At 35.6% G+C, this 22861-nt stretch overlaps 2 protein-coding genes across 4 annotated transcripts; both read right to left on the reverse strand.

Moving 5' to 3' along the window:
• Window positions 1–426: 426 nt before the first annotated feature.
• Window positions 427–8394, reverse strand: LOC107807675 (rhodanese-like/PpiC domain-containing protein 12, chloroplastic). Its single transcript, XM_016632103.2, has 9 exons — window positions 8118–8394; window positions 7127–7394; window positions 4080–4196; window positions 3773–3864; window positions 3296–3396; window positions 3110–3220; window positions 2821–2929; window positions 1814–1864; window positions 427–916 (listed from the first exon to the last, which is right to left on the reverse strand). The coding sequence occupies exons 2-9, from the start codon at window positions 7371–7373 to the stop codon at window positions 836–838; spliced, it is 909 nt and encodes a 302-aa protein (XP_016487589.1). The 5' UTR covers window positions 7374–7394; window positions 8118–8394; the 3' UTR covers window positions 427–835.
• Window positions 8395–9878: 1484 nt separating this feature from the next.
• LOC107807676 (protein CLT3, chloroplastic) lies at window positions 9879–22497 on the reverse strand. 3 transcript variants are annotated; one of them, XM_016632107.2, is made up of 10 exons: window positions 21839–22497; window positions 15169–15314; window positions 13838–13875; window positions 12600–12715; window positions 11716–11812; window positions 11567–11602; window positions 11347–11397; window positions 11142–11265; window positions 10674–10799; window positions 9879–10569 (listed from the first exon to the last, which is right to left on the reverse strand). In XM_016632107.2, the coding sequence occupies exons 1-10, from the start codon at window positions 22255–22257 to the stop codon at window positions 10397–10399; spliced, it is 1326 nt and encodes a 441-aa protein (XP_016487593.1). In that variant the 5' UTR covers window positions 22258–22497; the 3' UTR covers window positions 9879–10396. The 3 variants fall into 3 exon arrangements, with proteins under 3 accessions (XP_016487593.1, XP_075087475.1, XP_016487594.1); XM_075231374.1 differs by having other exon boundaries at window positions 15169–15262; window positions 21839–21970; XM_016632108.2 differs by lacking the exon at window positions 11347–11397 and having other exon boundaries at window positions 11142–11226; window positions 21839–22422.
• Window positions 22498–22861: the final 364 nt, after the last annotated feature.

Below are 22861 nucleotides of genomic sequence, written 5' to 3' on the forward strand. Positions count from 1 at the left end.
TATTATGATTTGTAATTCAATTACAAAACTTAGATTCATGGTCAGCAACTTCTTAATTTCTTTTTTGAATGAGCTTTTGGAAATTACACTTCAACTGCCTATAATATTATGCTTTGTGCTTAGCATATAATTTATTTTTCGAAATTCACTATTTTGAACCGCTCAAGAAAAAGATGCTCCTGAACCAAAATGAGTTCTCTACAAAAAAGATGCCTATGTTGCATAATACAAGGGAATACGATATAGAATCCTTTCATCCTTAACTAGGATGTCTCTGATTCGAGCCTTGAAAATGTAAAAAATCCTAATATAGGAGCGAATCATAATTGATAGGGGCCTCAAAGTGGATACCGAACATTGGTAGGGGAAAAAACAAGGGAATTGGATCCCTAGTAGTCTCTAGGTGAGTAATCTGTTGTACAACTTGAACCAAGTAAAGGGAGGTTCATTTTATCATTAGACTGTAACTGCAGAACTTAAAGTTTATAATCCTTGCTACAAGAAATTGTAACAAAATATGCAGTTCAGAATAAAGTCATTGCATATTGCATGATTTAATGTTTGATAGTGCAAAAATGTGTCCTGGCATCAAGGTGCCAAAACTTTCACGTCAATCTGAATTCTCGAGAAAGATCTGCCATTTATCCCTAGAAAAGCTGTCTGTTTGAGCGAAAATTGTTGGACAATCGAAAACAAAATGGTGTGGTGACCAACTGAGCTCTGTCACCAGGTGAGTTGACAGGAGAAAGAGCTCCAACACCAAGGGAAAAGACCGTGACCTCTGACGTAAAGGATCCAGGAGCAGAAGGTAATGAGAGCTAGAAGAGAACCAGCTTCAGTAAGTTGGGATCGATGGATCAACTTTGACAGCATATTCGTTGATTCCTCCAGCAATGTTAAATACTTTCCTGAATCCCTGGGATTCAAAAATTAAAAAAGAACGTCAAGAGGCAACAGTTGTAAGATTCAGCAATAGACGATGTATAACAACAGAATTGCAGTATAGCCTGCCTTCTGCATTATGATCAATGTCACAGCATGTGATGCACAAATGTAATGCATTTTGGGGTATATTGGATGAAATAGCAAAGGCCTCTAGAGGTGGGATTTTATACCAACAAAATACACCTGCTATATGTGATATAATCAGAAGCTGATATACTAATTCCTACATAGCCTGTCCTTTTCTTCCTCTTAGGTGAACTGGTGTAAGAAAAGCTTGTTAAGTCAAATTCCTTTCCGAAGGAAAATCAATTAGTACGTTAATAGCTTTTGCATTCATGACAAGTTGCCAAAAGGCTATGCACTTGGCTAGCAGTAGGTTCGACATTATATTAAGGTACTAAAAGCAGCATCTCTTAGAATGACCTACTTTTCGTAAGTATATGCCGTGAAAATAAATAATTCTAGAAACAGGTATTTAGACTGTTTTGTTCATTCAATTGGAGAGATGTTTCTGTAAACTTTATCCTCCAACCCAAACCCCAGCTTTTCCCTAATACACCACTACCTACACAAGTACGCCTTGAAGTCAACATGAGAAGAGCGAAAAAATGACAGGTTTAAAGACCCTCTCCACCCGAGAATTACTTTTTGAGATGGCAAGCTACATAAAGACATGGAAGCATCACCCAAAAAGTACGATTAACAAGCAGAGCTACCATCTTCATCTACGGATATGAGAGACAAATGTTCCAATATATGCCTTGCATCTTAGAAGAATAATAGAAACACAAAAATGTTCCATTAAAGGTAGGACATGTTTATCTCTTGACATTACTCCCAATTACAAATGTGAAGATAAAGATCCTACCTGTGTCTGCAACCACTTGGCGACTTGTAGTGATCTCATGCCATGATGACACTGCATAACAGACATAAATAAAGTTTTTGAGAAGAGAAACAGAAACATAATTTTGGATTATCAATATCCAAACATCTATCGCTCATAATTTTCTATTATAATTTATCATGTCAATTTACAAAATAAGCAGTCAGTATCTTGAGTTCAACGCTTCTGTTTAAGGGAGAAACTCTTATCTTAAGGCCCAAGGAACAGAAACCTACTTCTAAGCCATGTAAAGAAGCCTATCTGGCATGCTACCTTCGCATGTGTCATGATAACTTTGTTGTCAATGTTATAGCGTATCCTGTATCTGTCCCCATTCCACAAGTAACCATGATATGTGTATTGGACCTAATGCTTATGCATAACAACAACAACAACAACAATAAAAAACCCAGTAAGTTCCCACAAGTAGGGTCTGGGGAGGGTAATGTGTACGCAAACCTTACCCCTACCCCGGGAGGGCAGAGAGGTTATTTCCGATAGATCCTCGGCTAGGGAGTAGATGAAAAGAAGCATTGGCCACGAGTAGTAACAACAACAAAATATTAAGAAAACCAAAGCGACCGATATCAATCAATATGCATAGATATTTATAAATCAAGACACGAAAGAAACAAGGAAAAGATGAAAATGCAACTCATAAACCTCTCACTGAAATGAGAAGTGGGAAGAAGGGAATGAAACAGTAGTTGTACGGTAGACGGTCATAAAGTTTCAATTATAAGGAGTAAGGAAGAAAGTGAAATGATTTGGAGAGTGATTTTCTACGATATTAGCTACAAGTAAATAACTTTTCATCTTCTAAGATATGATTCGTAGAAGTTCATAGTCCCCAAAAGCCCGCGCGTGCACCACACAAAACACACACATATATATATTGATAGGCATGTCCACCACCATTACAGACATGCCTGAAGGTAAAAATCAAATTAACGTCTCAACTTCAGTCTGAGTGAAGAACATGCACTAACCAAGACATATGTGTCCTTTTGAGGATCAAACTTAGTTGTTATTTCTGGTCCCCAGCTTCCAAATTGGCGAAGGGGAAGAACCTGAAATCCTGGTAAAGAAGCCTGGGCCCTGTCACAAACACACAAAGAAGAAATGAATAGTGTAACCATGTTGTATACATTTTCATGGGAAGTTCCTGGGATGCTTTTCTATGTAAAGTCGGGTATGCTCTTTAACTTAAAAAAAAAAACTTAAAGATAGAAAAGCTGCAAGTGAGTATTCAAAATATATGAAAAAATGAGCTCATACACTTCCTCTGGTTCTCGAACATCAATCAATTGAGCCTCTTCCAGGAAAGATGGATCTTGCAGCTTCACATGAAACTCGTTTGGTTGGATGTGTTCAAGTACAGATTCCTCCCTGCACATAGCATTAACAACAAGTAAGAGACAAGGATCTTGAGCTGTTGAAGTGAAGCAGGGTTTCTTTGATTACCTCTCAGATAGAACTTGCAATAAATGCCATCCAAACTTAGTTTTACACTTTACAACCTTATTCAGTGGTGCACCAAATGCAGCTTCTTCGAATTCTGGTACCTTATAATTTTAACAATGAAAATACATCACAACCACGTGCAAAACAAATAAATCAAGTCAACTAAGTCTGGGCATCCATGTGACCGAAATGCAGCTTCTAATAAAGAAAAGATAGAGAAGTACTAAATAGGATATAAATAACAAAAACAGCAAGGGAATAGTTGGAAATTAAAAAATTATAAGAAAGGTCAAATCTCCATATAAATGTTTGTAAGACAGCATATGGATAATTTTGTTGCTATCATCTAAATGCCTGTGAGTATGAAAGATTACATTCCAGAAATATAGTCATGAGAAAATTTTGATTCCCGTTAATCAGAAGCCCAGTCGGAGAAAAAGAAGAATGATACTTTTGAAGACATAATCATAAGCATACCATTTGCCCTTTTCTCACCCAGCCAAGCATTCCCCCTTCTTCTTTTGATGGACAAAGAGAATACTGAACGGCCAGATCACTTAGATCCTCTCCTGAATATAACAAGCAATTAGGTCAGCAATTTATCTGAAAGTGCAAGCATCAAGATAAAATTTGTTTACTAATGTACCAGTATTCAAATTTAATCATGTCATTTGAATAACAGCAAGGAAAATTTAATTTTTCTCATTTTCTCTTCGCTTCTTAATTTTAAGAAGCCAAATATTGCTGAAGCTTTTCTCATTAAGCAAAAACTTTGAAAACTAACCTTCTGCAGTTCTTTTCAGAAGCTCAAGTAAAAGCTTCTGGTCATCTTCTTTGACAAGTAAATGCTGTACTAATATCTCTCGACCGCCTCCAGGACCACTTCCAGCACTATATGAGGCTGAAAGTTATATATTGTGAGATTTAGCAACAGCATGTATAATATGATAGCAAAAGGAAAAAAGAACTCTCTTCACTTTCAGAATATGGACAACCAGTATACGATCTCAAAATCCACAGGACCCCAGACAGGTAAAACTGATATAGTAAGTCACACTCACATTTCTGATGAAACCATGTTTTGGTAATATAAGAATCAACTCAGCAGAGAAAATAGTGTATTTCCAGCCATAGGGAGCCTTGTGGCAGAGATGTTCAAGCAGTTTAATGGGCCTAAAACAGATTTTTTAAACTATTCAAGACCCGAAGCACCTATTGTCTATTGATACCCATTCCCCAACTACTGAGCATAAAATCCAATTCTCGTGTGCTTGAAGTTCCCCAGGAACACATGTTTCAGGTTGTCAGTCTAAGACTCTAAGGGAGTCAACATCCTCGTCGAACGTACTAAAATAACAAGTATAGAGCAAAATACTCAAGCTCCCTACATTTTCTTGGGAAAACAACAATAAAGATATCTATTTCACATGAAAGGCAACAGTATTTAAAGGTTTTGTATAATCAACTACACCTCAATCCCAAATTAGCTAGTGTAATCTTTATGAATCTGTGTCCAAATATAGTACTCAAAGGATTCATCTTCGTTAGACTATTTTTTACGGTGGCAGTCAACTCACTACTACCCTCCTTAATCACCAGCTATACTTTTCACACTGGCAGAGTTGCTTAACTCACTATTCCTACTAAATTCTAGAGGACACATCTACATTTTCTATTGTGATTCAAAACCACCTATAGTCATGGTCTTGCCTATTATTGTATCTCTATTTTCAACAATTCAGCAGCTAAAGTACTTAACCCGTGCAACAGTGCTCCCCAACTAGTGCCAGAGTACGGGCAGGTGAGCTTATACCCTATGCTGACCCCCCCTCCTCCTTTTTATTTATAATTACATAGGGAGAGAGGGAGGGAACTGAAAGGGGAAAGGGGATGGTGAGTTTCGAACTCACACTGATTATGTGAAAAATCTACCAGTATCACTAGACTACAAGCCATGTTGCTTTCCCCTTATATATTTCTGCAAAGAGGTTGTTTCTACACCTTGAACCATGACTTATAGGTCACTAAAAGAGCATCTCTACCGAGTGATTTTTAAAAAAATGCAAACTTGCATAGTGAGTAAATACACTTAACTATCAAGGTGTACAACAACAACAACAACAACAACAACAACAACAACAACAACAACCCAGTATAATCCCACAAGTGGGGTATGGGGAGGGTAGGATATACGCAGCCTTACCCCTACCCTGGCAGGGCAGAGAGACTGTTTTCGATAGACCCTCGGCTAAAGAAGATGAAAGAAGCCCTGATAGCAAGTAATAGCAAGACAATTAATTAGAAAACTAAATCGAAGATAGCAACAGAGAATATGAAAGAGGTACCGATAACAAGTAATAGCAAGACAATATATTTAGAAAACTAAATCCAAGGCAGCAAACGAGAATATGAACGAAGTACTGCTAGCAAACTACGGAATTACTGATGACAAGTAATAACATAACAAGACATGCGAATATAGCACACTAAGGAAAAAAGGGTACCGTACTAGCACTAATACTATCGAACTATAGAAGTCAACGAGAAACGCACGACTACCTATTAACCTTCTGCCCTAATCTTCAACCTCCACACCCTTCTATCTAGGGTCATGTCCTCGGTTAGCTCAAGTTGCGCCATGTCCCTCTCCCCAAGACTTCTTTGGCCTATCTCTAACCCTCCTCTCACCTCCCAAGGCCAACCTCTCACATCTCCTAACTGGGGCATCTGTGTTTCTCCTCTTAACATGCCCGAACTATCTCAACCTCGCCTCACGCATCTTAGCCTCCACAGGGGCCACTCCCACTTTATCCCGAATAACTTCATTCCTAATTCTATCCAACCTAGTATGCCCACACATCCATCTCAACATCCTCATCTCAGCTACTTTCATTTGCTGGACATGGGAGATTTTGACTGGCCAACACTCTATCACATACAACATAGTCGGTCTAACCACTACCTTGTAGAACTTACCCTTAAGTCGCAACGGCACATTCTTATCACACAAGACACCGGAAGCGAGCCTCCACTTCATCCACCCTGCTCTGATACGGTGTGTGACATCCTCATCTATCTCCCCATCCTTCTATATATACTAAAAAATTATTTTTACTTCATTTGTATAGTGTACTTTTCCGACGAAGGGGTTTCAATTGAACCACTTCAACACACTTAGCTCTTCCAACCGCCTCTACCCCCTTCCATTTTGACCTACATTGCACCAAGGTCTCTCAAAAGTGCATCAAATACAAATATCAAAAACTATAATGCGATGAGAGGGTTCGTACAATAAAAAATAGTTGTGGAAACTTTTGGTACCACTAGACTGCAAGACTTGTTGCTTTCCCCTAATATTTCTACAAGCCCATTTCTATTTTCACCTTCATTGGAAAGTTGTACTGCACAAATAGGGCAAAAACAATTGCTTTTTTGTATATATATTAACTTTTGAATCAACTTATATTGGCAAAGGTAGTTTTTTTCAATCCCCTTGTTAAAATTCCTGGCTCTGCTACTGCCTACATGTCACCAAAAAGAGCAACTGTACCTCCTTCCATTTTGACCTACATATCACCAACGGAGCAACTTTACTGTTGCACCGGGCCTCCCCTTCAACAGTGCATCATCTACCATCAACAACCACTACTACTATGTTTTAGTCTCAAACAAGTTAGGGGTCGGCTATATAAATACTCACTAACCACATTACTCTATTTAAACTCTATCTCATGCCAATATTATGCAAATACAAATAAAAAGTAGTGCAGAAGCTACAAATAACAAAAATAGAAATGCAAAAAAGATAGGGTTCGTACAATCAACAAATACCTGTAATAAATTTAGAACAAGTATGACCTTGACCCAACATAGTTGACACCCTTTTAAAGCTGGGAAACTGGATATTGTAACGCGAATTGGGTAACAGGGTTCTCGAGTGAAGTAACGCTAAACGGGTAAATGCTGATAATTTACGAGAAGTTGGAGTTAACGGCGATGTGATTTTCCAGAAAGAGAGAGCGAAATGAGCAGGCGATCCAGTTGTTGGTGGAATATGCAATGAAGAAACTCTCAACATTTGTACGAACTGCTGATATTACTGCAATTGCAAGAATAAAAAAGCTATCTATAATGACTTCAAATGGTACTTACCTTGTTGGGGTATTGAAGGGAAAGGGGAAAATTAGTTTTGAAATTTTATTCGACAATTTATATATGCTTATTTGGAATTATCTTTGTAATAAAAGTGCTTGGAATTATTTGACTCATTAATAGAGCTCTAGTGACTTCAACTCTTCAAATGTCCCAATTTTTGAGAATAAAGATTTTTTACTTTTTTAGAATTATTTTCATGTGGGCAAAAATGAGGATATACTTTAGGTTGAAGTTTAGTTCAGCAAGTCAAGGACAAAAAGAGAGATTTTTTCCTAACGGCAATGTAATATTATACCAAATAATTTAAGGGAAGGCAAAAGTTTCGAATAGTATAGGCGCAAAAAATTGACAATTTTTCTTAAAACTAAAACTCTTTGAGTTCAACTAATTTATTTTGATTGTCCTGATTCTTTTCTTTCTATTTTAAAGAAAAAAAAGTTATTTAACAGTGTAAAAATGATACCACGTTGTCATTTTTAGAGTTGTTTTGCAAAATAGTAGAAAATTAGCTAGTATAACTTAAAAATGCGGTAGAGACCGGCTTTTTCAAATAGTTCATTTTTTTCTAAAGTTGGAAAATTGTCTGAACTTCAAGAAAAATTGCCTAAACTTCAATAAGAATTGTCTGAACTTCAATAAAATTTGCTCGAACTTCAAGGAAAATTACCTATAGTTGAAGGAAAATTGCTAAACTTGAAGAAAATTGTCTCAACTTTAGGTAAATTCCCTGAAGTAAGAACTGTGGCAGTTTGAACTTCAAGAAAATTGTGTGTATACAGATCTGTACTGTCAGTAGAAGTAATATTCAATAATCTTGTATGTGAATCCAGTCTCGGTTTCTTGTCTGTGCAAAGAAGATGAAGAAGAAGTAGAAGGGGTGTTTTGCCGCTTTTTTAAGTTGTGGCTATTATTCAAAGACTGCGCAAATATTGGTTACATTCCAAACAGCAGCCCCAGAATTGAATATATGTGATAAATCCTCCAATAGTAGAGCTTTGTCTTCCCAGTCATTTTTCTCAATGCAGGAAGCAAAAAATTTTCCACTTTCTTTTAACAGACCACAAAATAAATAAAGGGCAAAGATCTAAATATGCCTTAATACTATACGAAATTGAGCCCACTTATTTCGTTAATACTTTAGCTCAAATATGTCCTTACCGTTAGCCCTTAGAGTTACACAGTTGGCACATATATGCCCTTAGAGTTACACAGTTGGCTCATATATGCCCTTTTCGAAACGGAATTCGCCCAAACTAATTAGATCTTTCTTTAATTGTATTAAAGTGTATTACAAACACTATTTCTTTTTTATTAGTACTTTTTTTCTTTACCTTTCTCTTTTCTTTCTTCTTTTTTCTTTTCTTCTCTTTTTTTTTTCTTTTTCTTTCTCTCTTATCCGTTTCCTCCATTACTGATGTCTTCTCCATTTTCGTCACAAATTTCACTTGACAAAATTCATGAATTCCAATTACTAAGAAAATTCTCCATAAGGTAATCAAGTTCCAATTTCACTGGCCCTCTAAATAAATTAAATTAAATTATTCCAAAAATTATGGTTTAAACTTTTAAATAATAAAAACGTCTCAACCTTTAACAATACTTAAAAGACCAAAATATTTAAATTGTTTCCAGAAAGATAATTTAATTATTAAAAGCCTAGAGTTCAAATTGTAGTGTTATAAATTTGAGTTGTTAGTCTTTTTTCAGCTGGACATTTTCTATTTTTTCTATTAACTATGTAAATTAGAGGTGTACATGGAACGGGTTGGTTTGATTTTTATCAAAATCAAACCAAACCAATTATATCGGTTTGGATTGTTCGATTTTGTTGGATTTTCGGATTTTTTATTCCATAAATATTATTTTAATCTTACTTTGTTAAATTTTTTAGAACTAAATATATGTTCAGTAAAAAATAAAAAATTGAAAAACATATGATCTATAAAAATATTCTTATGGGAGAATTTTCTTAGTAATTGGAATTTATGAGTTTTGTCTAAGTGAAATTGGTGATGAAAATGGAGAAGACATCAGTAATGGAGGAAATCGGATAAGGGAGGGGAAAAAAGGAAAAAAAGAGAAGAAAAGAAAAGAGAAAGGTAAAGAAAAAAAAAGTACTAATAAAAAGGAAATAATACAATTAACGAAAGAGCTAATTAGTTTGGGTGGATTCCGTTTTGAAAAAGGCATATATGAGCCAACTGTGTAACTCTAAGGGCATATATGGACCAACTATGTGACGGTAAGGGCATAATTGAGCTAAAGTATTAACGAAGGGCAAATGTGCTCAATTTCGTATAGTATAAGGGCATATTTGGACCTTTTCCGATAAATAAATAAAGAAAAAGAAATCTTCCTCAAAATAATATTGGTGAATAGTCTCAAACCAGCAAAATGAAATAATGTCTAAGAATTAACTTTGAAGAGCTTTAACAACACGTGGTTTCTTTCTGAAATAATAACCATATACAGTTTGTCATCAATTGACTTTGCCAGAACCTCCAGAATGTGTCTAGAAAAATAATTGTAGGTAAAATCCTACTTTGAAAAATTAATGGTACAAGTTTACAACAGAAATACAGCCAAAATCCAGGAGCAGATTTTCGTACCATTTTTTGTTCTGTTGAACAATTAACTTATGGCGAAACCGGCCTTCTGCATTGTATACATACAAGAATCAACTTTGGCATGGGAACAAACTTCTTCCTTACAACCTCCAACTTTCTAAGGACATGAATGGTACAGACTCCATGCATTTAAAAAGAGCAATGGATTCGAGTTATAATCCTGTCAAAACTCCCCTGATTGATTTTAATTCAGAAAAGAGGTTTGAGAGGTTATAACACAATTTACCATGCAAGTCTTGATGCCTCATTTGCTTTGTGTGGGAGTTGGAGGAATGGTATCGTAACTTCTTCTCCCTCAAAATGTGACAAGGACCACAAGTTAACAGTGGCAGTTATCAACTCCCTGATTATTTAGGCGATTTAATGGTCTCCAAGTATAAATAAGCATTCCCAGAACAAGGATGATGGCTCCTGCTACAAAACCAGGCGGGAGGGAGGACGCAACTCCAAGATATGGTAATGGCAATGTGAATAAAAAGACGGATATTGGTACTGCAATGGGAAGTATCAAAGGCAATCAAGGTCAGTAACTAGATACTCATCTAGAAGAAAAGGTTCGACTGCAATAAACTGAGACTAAATCTGCTTTAAAATACCTGAAACTGTTGACGCGAGACAAGATACCACAGCAGAGGAAATCTGAAGCAGGTGTAACAATGAAATATTGAAACCCATGTTTACAATGATAAACAGCAGCGGTAAAAGAGGTGCACCATCACACCCTAGAACAAGACAAGAACGAAGCAACTACAATCAGTGTTCTGTCTTTGAATCAGAGTGTCGTAAATTAAGAAGAAACAAAGAAACAAGAGTGCAGTGAACCATCAAAGATTTAGTAAACCTCATGATCTAGCTTTTTGGGGTCGAGTCAGGTCCATGGTTCATTTTCTTAGCAACATACATATGAGAAACTGGATAAAAAATGTGAAATAACCCTAGTCACCATTCATGCTTTTTCTTTTGTCATCATCAGAAACTAGTTAGTTATTGACACTTATGAGCATCATTGATGAAATGATATACTTTCATAGATGAAGCTGAGCTCAAAATATTTCACTACTTACCACCGGATAATGTGCCGATGTTCAAAAAGCATGCAGCACCATCTCTAAGGTAGTTTGGCAGTTGAGTAAATGGAACACCCCATAACTTCGACAAAAATGGGAGGAGAAGGCATATAAAAACTGCCTGCAAAAGATATCTAAACAGTTTCAGTAATTCATTCAAAGAAAAGAATACAGTGAATGATAAAACAGTAAAGATGCCTACCTGGTAAGCGGATCCATAGGAGTTCACGACAAACAGATCAACAGTACCTACCTGCTTATACCATTGTAAATTAAGATAACAACCATCAGATCTTAGTATGTGCACTATAATAATATCATCTACTCCAAAAGGACTGTTCTAACAATAACAAAAAAAAATAGCTTCTTATTCAAATATCAATATGGTTTTGTAACTTTTAATTGCAAAAGCAAATGTCTACCTTCAGTCTTTTAGCAGCATCCAAGAATATTACTTCCTGCACATAAGAAAAATCAATTCTCCAGGTAAATCATAGTGCAATCATGAAGATGACAAAACGGGAAAACCCTATTGGAAGAAGAAAATATGAACAAAAGAGAAGGTATGAACCTTTAAGACAGTATCTGCAGCTTGGAACAAAAAGGAAACTATCATCAAAAGACTCCAAAATATTCCAGCTTCCACCAAAGAACCAGCACTAGATCCACTGCAAATTAAGGAGATAATCAGGAATATAAACAACCACTCGAAAGTTTAGTTCCTCCTCGTTCAAACTTGGTTATAAACTAGGATTATCTCAATATTTTCCAAAGAGGATAACTCTTGTTGGGAGTAGATTATCACTTCAAATCTTTCACCTATTCATAAGATATATAACTTGGCAGTCTAGCCCAACAAAACACATGTATTGGGAATAAGAAATTAATTTGGATTGTGCTAACATGATGGACACTTCAGAGACTGACGTTGATATAGATACTTAGAATTTTAGAAATATCTTATTTGTTTCTCAAATGCACTAGTTCAATGGAAAACAATTTGACTAGGAGAAGATTGATGATGTGTATTGACAGCTGAGCAGCAGGCATATGCAGAAAGAGAAAGCACAATGCACCACTTCTTCGGACTACCGGTGAATCACAGATTTTATGTAGCGTTTTACTAAATGATATGACGCATATAGATGTAGGAGCAATAAAAGACCACTCTTTTGACAGCAAGGTGGGAATCGGCTTTAGGAAGAACCTTTTTTTTTCTTTTTTTTTTTGGGGGGTGGGGTGGGGGGGTGGGGGTAGGGTAGGGTGGTTGAGGCCAAGACCAGCCCAAAATGCATGGCTAGGTCCAAGACAAGCACGGTCATTGTCTGTTTTAGAAGAATTATCACCACAAACGAAATGAATGATGAGGCTTTCAGATCTCAAAAGGCTTGAAACTTCCAGCCACTTGAACAAAGTTTTTCAAGTGTTGCAATTGAAAGCAATTGTGTTGCAAACCTTGCTACAGTTATGATAACACCAACAGCCACGAGAAAGCACCCAAACAACTGGTTGAGACTATATCTTCTCCCGAGGAAAATAAAAGACAGGAGAAGTTGCCAGACAAGAAAACTCTGCAAGGAACAACAGATGGACAAGTTAATTAACCCATTCAATTCCACTTTGAAGGAAGTTTTAAACAAACTAAGCCTACAATCATGTTAGTACAATAACAAGTAATTCGCCTCAATTCCAAACTAGTAGGTTTCTTCAGTATCCATTCGGCTCCAATTGGACCCATTCCATTTTACTACTCAACAATTTGTTTTCTAAAACAAATTAGGGGTTTTTAGCACTAGAGGTGTTCTGCATATTATACTAACAAATGAATGCCTAAACAAACCAAAAAGACTCCTACAAATTTCACACCAAATGTAGTACCAACACGACTAAGTTTTAGTTCTAACTAGTAGGTAATGCTCTATACGAATCTTTTGCCTTTATTTTGTTATGTTCTTTGCTAAGTATGAACAGATACCAAGAGAATGTATATCTTTTAAGATAAAGGATCACAAAATTTTAGGTTTACCTTGTGTTGCTTTAACACTTCCACTTATTATAATGTCACAGCTATAGACCAAGGTTTACATAAGATATAACCAAAATGTCTCAGGCGGCGTACACGTATCTTATCCTCCATTGTGCTACGTGTGCCTTTTGTCAGTACAAGATCATTGCGGATCCAACTGCACATTCTAAGAGACTACCAATTGTCTAAATCATTTGGTTTTACGATGACCAATTCAACCTTTCTCAATACAAGAATTTACAGCTAATGTAACCATAATTTTAGGCCATGCTCCTAAAAGTACTCAAAGAAGAAGTGAAGTTCAGAAATGAACCCTAATGTCCAGTATCAAACTGTTCAAACAATATCTGTCTTCAATAGAAACTGTTTTATGATAGAAGATTATAATGTTGGAACAATATATATTAATGCAGTCTAGTAACTTCTATATTAGTTCTCACTCCCAGTTTTAATTTTGTTTCCCTATCTTCTAAGTAAACATCATGCAAAATCAAATTGCCGGTATTCTTCCTATTGTACCAACAGACATAAGCACTTGATCTGATGGATTGATTTCCTTAAAACCTACCATCATACGGATCACTTTTAGTAGATTTTCAAAAAATCAGTCTTCACCAGAAGTTCATAGAAAAGTGAAAGGAGACAAATTTCAAATTATTATTATTACCTGGGAGAGTATTGGAATTGTGGCCCCCGAAAGAATAGCTGTTTGAAAGGAGGATAACAACAGAGGATTAAGTTCAGAACTAAAAATCGACAGAGCTATGTAAATTCTGATATTCACAGAAGAGCCAGAATAACGGGCTTCATATAAATGAGTCCAAGGACTAATTGAAAAACCTAACAAGCTGTCAACAAATTTGCACATCAATTACTTGTTTAAGTGTTGTCAAAATGACATTTTGTATATCGTAGACAATAAAATGTGTTTAGATGTTTGCAATTACTTGTGGTACTTTTTTGCATTTACACTTTGATTAAGCATAATCAACTTACAATTAGTCCAAGGACTAATTGAAAAATCTAACAAGCTGTCAACAAATTTGCACATCAATTTCTTGTTTAAGTGTTGTCAAAATGACATTTTGTATATCGTAGACAATAAAATGTGTTTAGATGTTTGCAATCAACTTAGGTACTTTTTTGCATTTACACTTTGATTAAGCATAATCAACTTAGAGGATTGTGTTTCATATCTTCTTCAATTTTTGAAGGATATCACTTTCATTTTCAGGTTCCTAACATCTAAACGGCATAGACGTAGAAATACTCAACTCATGCCAGTTCTATTATCTTTCAATAGCATCACACTGATACTGTTTATGCTCTACATCAATCATTAGAATGCGTTGGCTCTAGAGAATGGTAATTGATCATGAGGCAACTCCAATATCCTCCATTGATTGATATGATGCACATAAACTACTTATTTAGATCAAAGATCACCTTCCACAATGTGAAAGAATCAGGTGGACTAGCCCAATTTTCTAAACCTCTTTGGAAACCTTCATACAACCCAAGTGGGACAACTTCATCACTCAACACAACACATACTTTGAATTTCATTTATTATTCAATCACAAGATTTAAACCTTTCTATACAAGTTTCTTCATTTCCAAGCGTAGGTCAATAAGTGTTACATGACTCGCAATCTATTTTTTTATGTAACGGAAACAGCTGCAATGGTGTCACTGTCTTATTTATCATATAAGCTTCAGAGTGTCCCTTTTTCTGGCTTTTGAGTTTTACTTTCAAATGTCAAATTTCTATCCTCTTCTCTAGTCTCATTTAGCAGTTAATTATCTACTACATACAAAATGTGACACATGTCAAGTTTGCAATAAAAGCACATGCAGATATAATATTTTTTTATTAATATCCTAGTTGATAAAGGGAACAACAAAATCAGGCAAGAAAATCCAATGTGAGCAAAGAAGATAATTAAAAACATCTGGTGGAGATTCTAGTAATGTGATTCAGCATGAACTTTGTATTACCTCCAGCAGCCATGCCAGACGCAGCGGCAAGAGCCTCTAATAGACCAACAGCAACAAATGGAGTTTTTGGAAGGGAAAGCATTTCATCAGTGACCTTGCCAGCATGATACCGAAGATATAAGATAGTGAAGTATACGAGTACATATCTGGGTGAAAGGAGGAACAAGAAGCAAAAAAGAAGTAATTCAGTAACAAATATGTTCACTACTAATTTTTAATTGTTGATGCATTGTGCTCAGAAAAATCAGCATATCCTAAAATAAAGAGTTTTTACTTTCTTATTGTTATTTGTTACTTATTGATTCAGTAATGGATATTCACATTTACATTTAAAAAAAAACATATACTATTTTCGTTATATTAGACGTAATGATTTGTATGCCCAAATTTGACAGATGTAAGGAAAAGAAGTAAGAAATCCTAAATGATTCTCTGTTCCTCCTTTTCACCTTTCATGCAATAAAATCATTATGTGGATTGTGGAGGCTACTTGTGGCATATTAATACACCTTTTAGATGAAAATGAGTTGCAGAGTTTCTGTTTTCACCTACTTCATGATCCCTTAAACTCGTAGATAGGAGACTGCTGGTTACATATTGATACCATCTTATATTAAAAGTCAAAAGTTAACCATCTTAACGATTCGCAAAAATGCTGGTAGTACAAGAAGAGTCCGACATAATCAAGGAACACATGAGTAGAAAGTTTGTGTAACGACCCGACCGGTCGTTTTGATCATTTACGCTCCTTTCAACTATTTGAGGTCCTTCACAACTTCCTACGAGTTATTATGACTTGTGTGAATTGTCGGTTTTGGTTTTAAGGTATTTCGGAGTTAGCTTGGAAGAATGAATTTCATGTTGGAAGCTTAAGTTGAAATAGTTGACCAGATGTTGACGTATGTTTAAACAACCCCGGAATAGAGTTTTAATGATTCCAATAGCTCCGTATGGTGATTATGGACTTAGGAGCGTGTCCGGAATGTGTTTTGGGGGACCGTAGCTCATTTAGGCTTGAAATGGCGAAAGTCGAAATTTTGGAGTTTTGGACCGGTAGTGAAAATTTTGATATCGGGGTCGGAATCCGATTCCGGAAAGTGGAGTAGGTCCGTAGTGTTGCATATGACTTATGTGCAAAATTTGGGGTCAATCGGACGTGGTTTGGTTGGTTTCGGCATCGGTTGTCGAATTTGGAAGTTTCAAGTTCTTTAAGTTTGAATCGGAGGATGATTTGTGATTTTAGTATTATTTGATGTGATTTGTGGTTTCGACTAAGTTTGTATAGTGTTTTAGGACTTGTTGGTATGTTTGGTTGAGGTCCCGGGGGCCTCGGGTGTGTTTTGGATGCTCAACGGGTCATTTTTGGACTTAGAGAAGTAGCAGATATTTCTGGTTTTTGTTGCAGAACTTTGTTCTTCGCGTTCGCGAAGGTGTGGACTGTGGAAGCATCGCGAACGCGAGGAGCAGGACGCGTTCGCGAAGAGTGTTTTCTGAGTGTGAGGTTTAGTTCTTCGCGTTCGCGAAGGGGAGGACGCGAAGGTATGGTCTGTGTGTGCATCGCGAATGCATGAGTGGTGTCGCGTTTGCGAAGAAGAGTGAGGCTATTGGGGACCCCAAGTCCTTGTTCTACACATTCGCGAGGTGGTGGTCGCGTTCACGAAGGTATGAGCTGGTAAATCTTCGCGTTCGCGAAGCCGTGGTCGCGTTCGCGAAGAGTTAAATTTGTGGGCAGTCTAGTTGTGCTTCGCGAACGCGAGGGATCTGTCGCGTTCGCGAAGAAGAGAGGTCTGGACAGAAAGTTTAGAAGTCCCATTTTCTATTTTTAACGATTTGGAGCTCGGATTGAGGCGATTGTTGGGAAATTTTCAGAGGCAACAACGGGGCAAGTGTTCTTAACTCAATATTAGTTAAATTACCCGAATCCATGGTTGTTTTTATCATTTAATTGGTGAATTAAGTTAGAAAAGTTTGAAAACCCTCTTGGATAAATTTGAGTATTTGAGAGCCGAATTGTTATCAGAATTTAGTAATTTTGGTATGGTTAGACTCATGGTGGAATGGGCGTTCCTATTTTGTAACTTTTACCCGATTCCGAGACGTGGTGGAATGGGCTAAAATTCGGATTTTTATGAAAAATTAACATTTTCTTATGGAATTAATTCCAATAAATTTTATTGATTAAAACGAATTATTTGTGACTAGATTCGAGGCATTCGGAGGCCGATTTACGAGGCAAAGGCATAGTAGAGTAAAGAATTTCACGCTCTGAGGTAAGTAACAATTTTAAATCTGGTCCTGACGGTATTAAACCCCGGATTTTGGTATCATGTGATTATTTTGGAGGTGACGCACATGCTAGGTGACGGGCGTGTGGGCGTGCACCGAGGGGGTTGTTACTTGGTCCGTCCCGAAAAACTGTAAAGTTGAATAATTTGTTGTTAGTTATATGCTCTTTATGTGTTGATAAAATTTGACTGTAAATCATGTTGGAAATCATGCTTAGGCTATATGATAGTACTGTTGGGACCCACAGAGGTCGCGTACTTGTTGAATTGCCTGCTAAATGCTATATGTACTCAGTCTCAGTTTTTACTTACACATTTTATCTCAGTCTTTGTTATTATTATTGATACATCATATCGTTGTTGTTTGGGCTGATTTCATGATTAATGAGAGCCCGAGAGACTGGAGAGATTCATGACTGAGAGAGAGGCCGAGGGTCTGATTGTGAGATATTGATATCATAGCACGTGAGTTGGCCGTGTAGATCCTTATATTATACTATAGCACGTAAGTTGGCCGTGCAGCACATGAGTTGGTCGTGCGGATCCTTATATTATACTATAGCATGTGAGTTGGTCGTGCAGCACGTGAGTTAGCCGTGCAGATCCAGATATTTATATTATGGCACGTGAATTGTCCGTGCAGATTATAGCGCTTGGGCTGTAGGAGCTCCTCCGGAGTCTGTACACCCCCAGTGAGCGCGGGTACCCATTGAGAGTTAGTGATGAGGGCTGGGAGCCCAGTGAGTGATTGTTGTCCTAAGAGGTTGTACTTGATTTCCATTTGTTGTTGCACTTAGTTGCTATCTGTCATTGTTATGAAATCTCTGAAATATTATTGATATACATGAACAGGAACTGTATAAAAATTGATTTGACATTAAACTGCCAGATTTGATAGCATGTCTATTCTTTGCTGGAATTACTGAAAATGAACCATAACTGTGTAGCTCGTTACTATCTTCAGTTCCTTATTTATTATTGTTACTTGCTGAGTTGGTTGTACTCATACTACACCCTGCACTTCGTGTGCAGATCCAAGTGATCCCGGACATAGCGGGTGTTGATCCTTTCGCGCGGTTGATTTTGAGGAGATTTTGAGGTAGTTGCCGTGTTCCGCAGACCTTGTTTCTCCTTTTCTATCTCTTTGTTTACTGTATTTGGTCTCAAACTATTATAGACTATATTTTCCAGACTTGTATTCATATTAGATGCTCATGTACTCAGTGACACCGGGTTTTGGGGAGTGTTTGTATTGTATTTAAAAATTATATTTTCAACCTTAAAGAGAAGTTTTGGTTTATTGAGATTATCGGCTTGCCTAGTATCGAGATAGGCGCCATCACGATAGATTGGGAGTTTTGGTCGTGACAGTTTGGATCTAGGTCGAGAGCACATGCTAAAATGGGACAGAAAAACTAGTAGATCTTAAACCAAGTGAATACTATCAATGGCTAGTATTAGAATAGAAAAACAGCCACTTGACAGTTAAAATGTTATGCTAAACCTAGTCTCCACATTAGGGCCATCAAACAATGACAAGTAGCGTAAATTAAACTAGCAAAGCTGCACAATACTACTTAATCACTTTTTTATGATTGCATTACAGAACCAATAAAACATTAACAAGTACAATAATGCACATGAACTGCTTTTTTTTTAGTCTTAGTGTATGAGTTAAGTGATAGTGGAATATTTACAGTTACTTTAATCACAATATCAAAGAGTTCCATTTGCACTTTTTACACTACCTAATTAAGTTGACTTAATTGAACTTGTGTAGCTGTTGAAAATGTTAACTAAATAACCAGTTCATCACAACCAATGTAATATTTATAACAGTTCTGGTGTTTCTGACTCATCTCATTTAAAGCATCGTTTGAACTAAATTTGGAAGCCAAGCAAAAAAAGGTACAATTCAATCTCCGTTTATAAATTTGAGTAATAAAGTTATCTCCTTTCATCAGATATCACAATTTGACCCATTATCACAAACAACATAGAGCAAAATCATATTGCAGGAACATTTTTTCAGTGACATTGTGTAATATAGAATGTAAAACCAGTGCCGGCTCAAGGCCAAAGCCACTAAGGCAATGGCTTTAGACCCCACCTTCCCCCCTTTATTAATAGTATGTTTTATGTCCAATTTCTTCAAAAATTACAAGTTTATTTTAATACAAATTGAAAAGAGGATTATTTTAATCATGTGATTGATTAGCTATATTGTCGATCGAAAAAGAATATTAGAAGAAATTGATTAAAAAATTATTAACAATTTTACATCTCAAAAAACTAGAAAGATAGTTTTTAAATTAAATAATTAACTTGAATAGCTGACTATCCAAGTGTTCAAACTTAAAATAGTCGGTCGATGTATAATATATTTATAATATGTGTATAATCATTGTATAATCTATGTATACTAGAAAAAGTAATAGTAAATTCGACCAACTATTTTTGTAAATATCATATTAAAGGTTTAAAAAAAATTAAGGGCTCATAAAAAATTTTGCTTTAGGCCAGCAACTTTGTTAAGCCGCCTTTGCGTAAAACTCGTTCTAGGGATAATACTTAATTATTTTCTTTTTAACTATCACAAATTAAATCCATTTTTTTCCTACCATAAAGATTAACAATAGTTTTTCAATTATTCCGAAAAAAGGCGAAATTAGAATTTGAAGTTTATGTTTGGGATTAATATATGTACATAATCTATTTTTCCTTATTAATGAGATTCAACAATATATGTACATATATTATTTTACCCTATTTCTATGATATAACATTTTTTGGAGTGCGACCTTTTCTCCCGACCTGCTTCTTCAATGCAAAACACTTTGTGCATCTAAAATAAAAAACCTACCCCTCCAATAATTGATCATGCATCATTACATTCACTGGAAAACTATAGTCTATGGTCTAGTGGGTCCAAGGTGCAGTCAAATAAATTTATTTATTTTGGACCAAAAAAGTTCATTCTTTGTGGGGAAGTGATGAAAATGAAAGAGACGTGCAAAGTTATATTCTTTCGTTGTGAATCAGTAAGGTGCATTATCAAGATAAAAAAATGACTCTATTGCCCTAGCCTGTTGGCACCCACTTTGACAAAGACTGGCTGATATAAAAAGGTAACAAGTCTAAATGACTTTACTACCCTTACTATCACGTGATCTTCGAATTTTCTCACGTGACATGATTTTACAACTTTTCCTTTTCTTTCTTTGGAAAGAAATTTCTGTTTTCCAGATACCGGCACACATTACAAAATGGATTTACGTTGCCAATTACTAAGAAAAACAAATTTATAAAAACATACAGAAACTTCCATGTGATGATGTGAACTTCTAAAAATGGTAACATAACATGTAAAATCTATTGTATTCTAAATATACCCACACAAAAAAAGTTACTCACTCAGGTCACTTTTACTTGGCATATATACTAAAAACAAATATTCACTTTTACTTTGCACTTAACGTATATCAAGAGAAAGACAATAATTTTTTTTCTTTTTTACCCACATTATTTATTACTATTTCAAATTATTTTTTCAAATTCAATAAAATATGCATTAATTAATATGAGTAATATGGTAAATTATGCACTTCATTTATTATTTCTTAGGGGGCGTGAAAAGTTAAAAAGCGCCCAAAAGTGACCGGAGGGAGTACAAACTTTTTCTAGTACCAAAATAACAAAACGATAAATTTCTAATGTTAGTCAAAATTCAATTAATTTGATCCTAGGAAAGCGGAAGGTGTCAAAATTCAATTAATTTTCTATTTTCGCATTATGGTTTAATTAAAATTTTAATTTTGATTTTCTTTCATTTTAAAGTTTAACTTTAACCGTATTAATCAGCAAAGAGAGCATTGTCTTCGTTCATGGACGGACTCACTCTCATTTCAAATGGTAAAAACAAATAATAAAACAATTAGCACAAAAGTCAATAACTTCTAATCCTCATTTTACTTTCCAAAAATTGATAAGCAATATTATCCATAGGCAAATTGTAATTTCTCGGTCCCAATTTGACACACTTTTATTTTTACTATATCTTTAAAAAGAATAATATTTTTTTATACGGATTAAAGTTTTATACACCATTAGTATAATTTAACTTACTATAACAACTTACTAACTATTTATTCTAGATTATCAATTAATGTTAATTAAAAAGAATTACATGCAATTATCTTTTAAATGATCCATTGATGTAAATATTTTTTTTACATGTTTAGATATTTAGCATTTTAACTTTGAACTCTCTTAAAAAAAAAAAGAAGAATATAAATTTCATTTTCAATTAAATATCTTCAGGTAAAATGAGACAGGTGGAGTAGAAATATTCATAATTTATTTTTCAATGAGAAAAGAAAAAGTACCCAAAAGTGGCGAGCTGAGCCAGGAAGAAAGGATAGTTCTTCAAAGGAACTAAAGCCAGCTTGTAAAGCACCCGATTCCCTACACCTAGCACCACCGTAGCCGTCGCTGCAACCATTATCTCCGCCGTCTGATCTCTACTTTTCCGGCTATCATTAATCTCCACCACCTGATCTCCCACCGCACACCACCTCCTCCACTTCCCATTCCCGCCTCCGCCGACGCCGCGACGGAGTACGACGGCGGATTCCACTGCCTCAATTACGTAACATTTCGTCGTCGTTGATCTGCTGATGATTGCCGGCCGGTGATTGAAGTTAACATAATGAACCGGTGACCGAGCTGGAAGTTTTGTTGCCGGAACATGACGGCTCACCGGCGACGACAATTCGCCGGTGATTATCCGGCGACAAATCGACATGGTAAGAGCAGGATATAATGTACAATTTAAATTCTTCAGTACAAAATATTCGTAATATAAATTATAATTTTCAGTTAATAATAAGAAGAATTTTGAGAAGATGAGTCGACAGGGGGTGATAGACAAAAGTCAGAAAACGCCATAAATATAAGATGAGTCATGTTTGTGTTGTAATATGATGGTGATTATGATCAAAAGAGAGATAAGGACAAAATAGGAAATAAAATTATGTACTATCTTTTTTCTTTTGGAAATTACAACGAAGGAAACAGATTAAATGAATTGGAAAAGGGACGTTTATTTTAATTTTGTCTTTTTTTAGTTTCGATCGGCGCTATTTACTTTGGAATCACTAATTATGATTCGCATTGAAAAGTCTATTAATAGCTTGTTTGCCAAGACAGACAAGCGCTTTTCAAAAAAGTAATTTTTTTTGAGAGAATCGGTTTGTTTGGCTAACTAATATGAAAAGTATTTTTGAACATTAATTAGTGTTTGATTAAACTTTTAAAAATTATTTTTAAATGTATTTTTCTTAAAAGTATTTCTCAGAAAAGTACTTTTTGGGAGAAACTACATTTTTCTGTTTCTGAAAAACTTCTTC

The sequence above is a fragment of the Nicotiana tabacum genome, chromosome 15, assembly GCF_000715075.1.
Source record: "Nicotiana tabacum cultivar K326 chromosome 15, ASM71507v2, whole genome shotgun sequence".
Taxonomy (NCBI): Eukaryota; Viridiplantae; Streptophyta; class Magnoliopsida; order Solanales; family Solanaceae; genus Nicotiana; species Nicotiana tabacum.

Coding starts and splice junctions, on each gene's coding strand:
- LOC107807675 (XM_016632103.2), bottom strand. CDS start 7,373: ATGTTGAGAGTTTCTTCATTGCATATTCCACCAACAACTGGATCGCCT. Junction 3,865..4,079: donor TCTGAAAAGAACTGCAGAAG/GTTAGTTTTCAA, acceptor TGTTATATTCAG/GAGAGGATCTAAGTGATCTG. Junction 917..1,813: donor CCAAGTGGTTGCAGACACAG/GTAGGATCTTTA, acceptor TTTGAATCCCAG/GGATTCAGGAAAGTATTTAA.
- LOC107807676 (XM_016632107.2), bottom strand. CDS start 22,257: ATGTCGATTTGTCGCCGGATAATCACCGGCGAATTGTCGTCGCCGGTG. Junction 11,266..11,346: donor CCTATGGATCCGCTTACCAG/GTAGGCATCTTT, acceptor TATCTTTTGCAG/GCAGTTTTTATATGCCTTCT. Junction 10,800..11,141: donor CATCGGCACATTATCCGGTG/GTAAGTAGTGAA, acceptor GTCTTGTTCTAG/GGTGTGATGGTGCACCTCTT.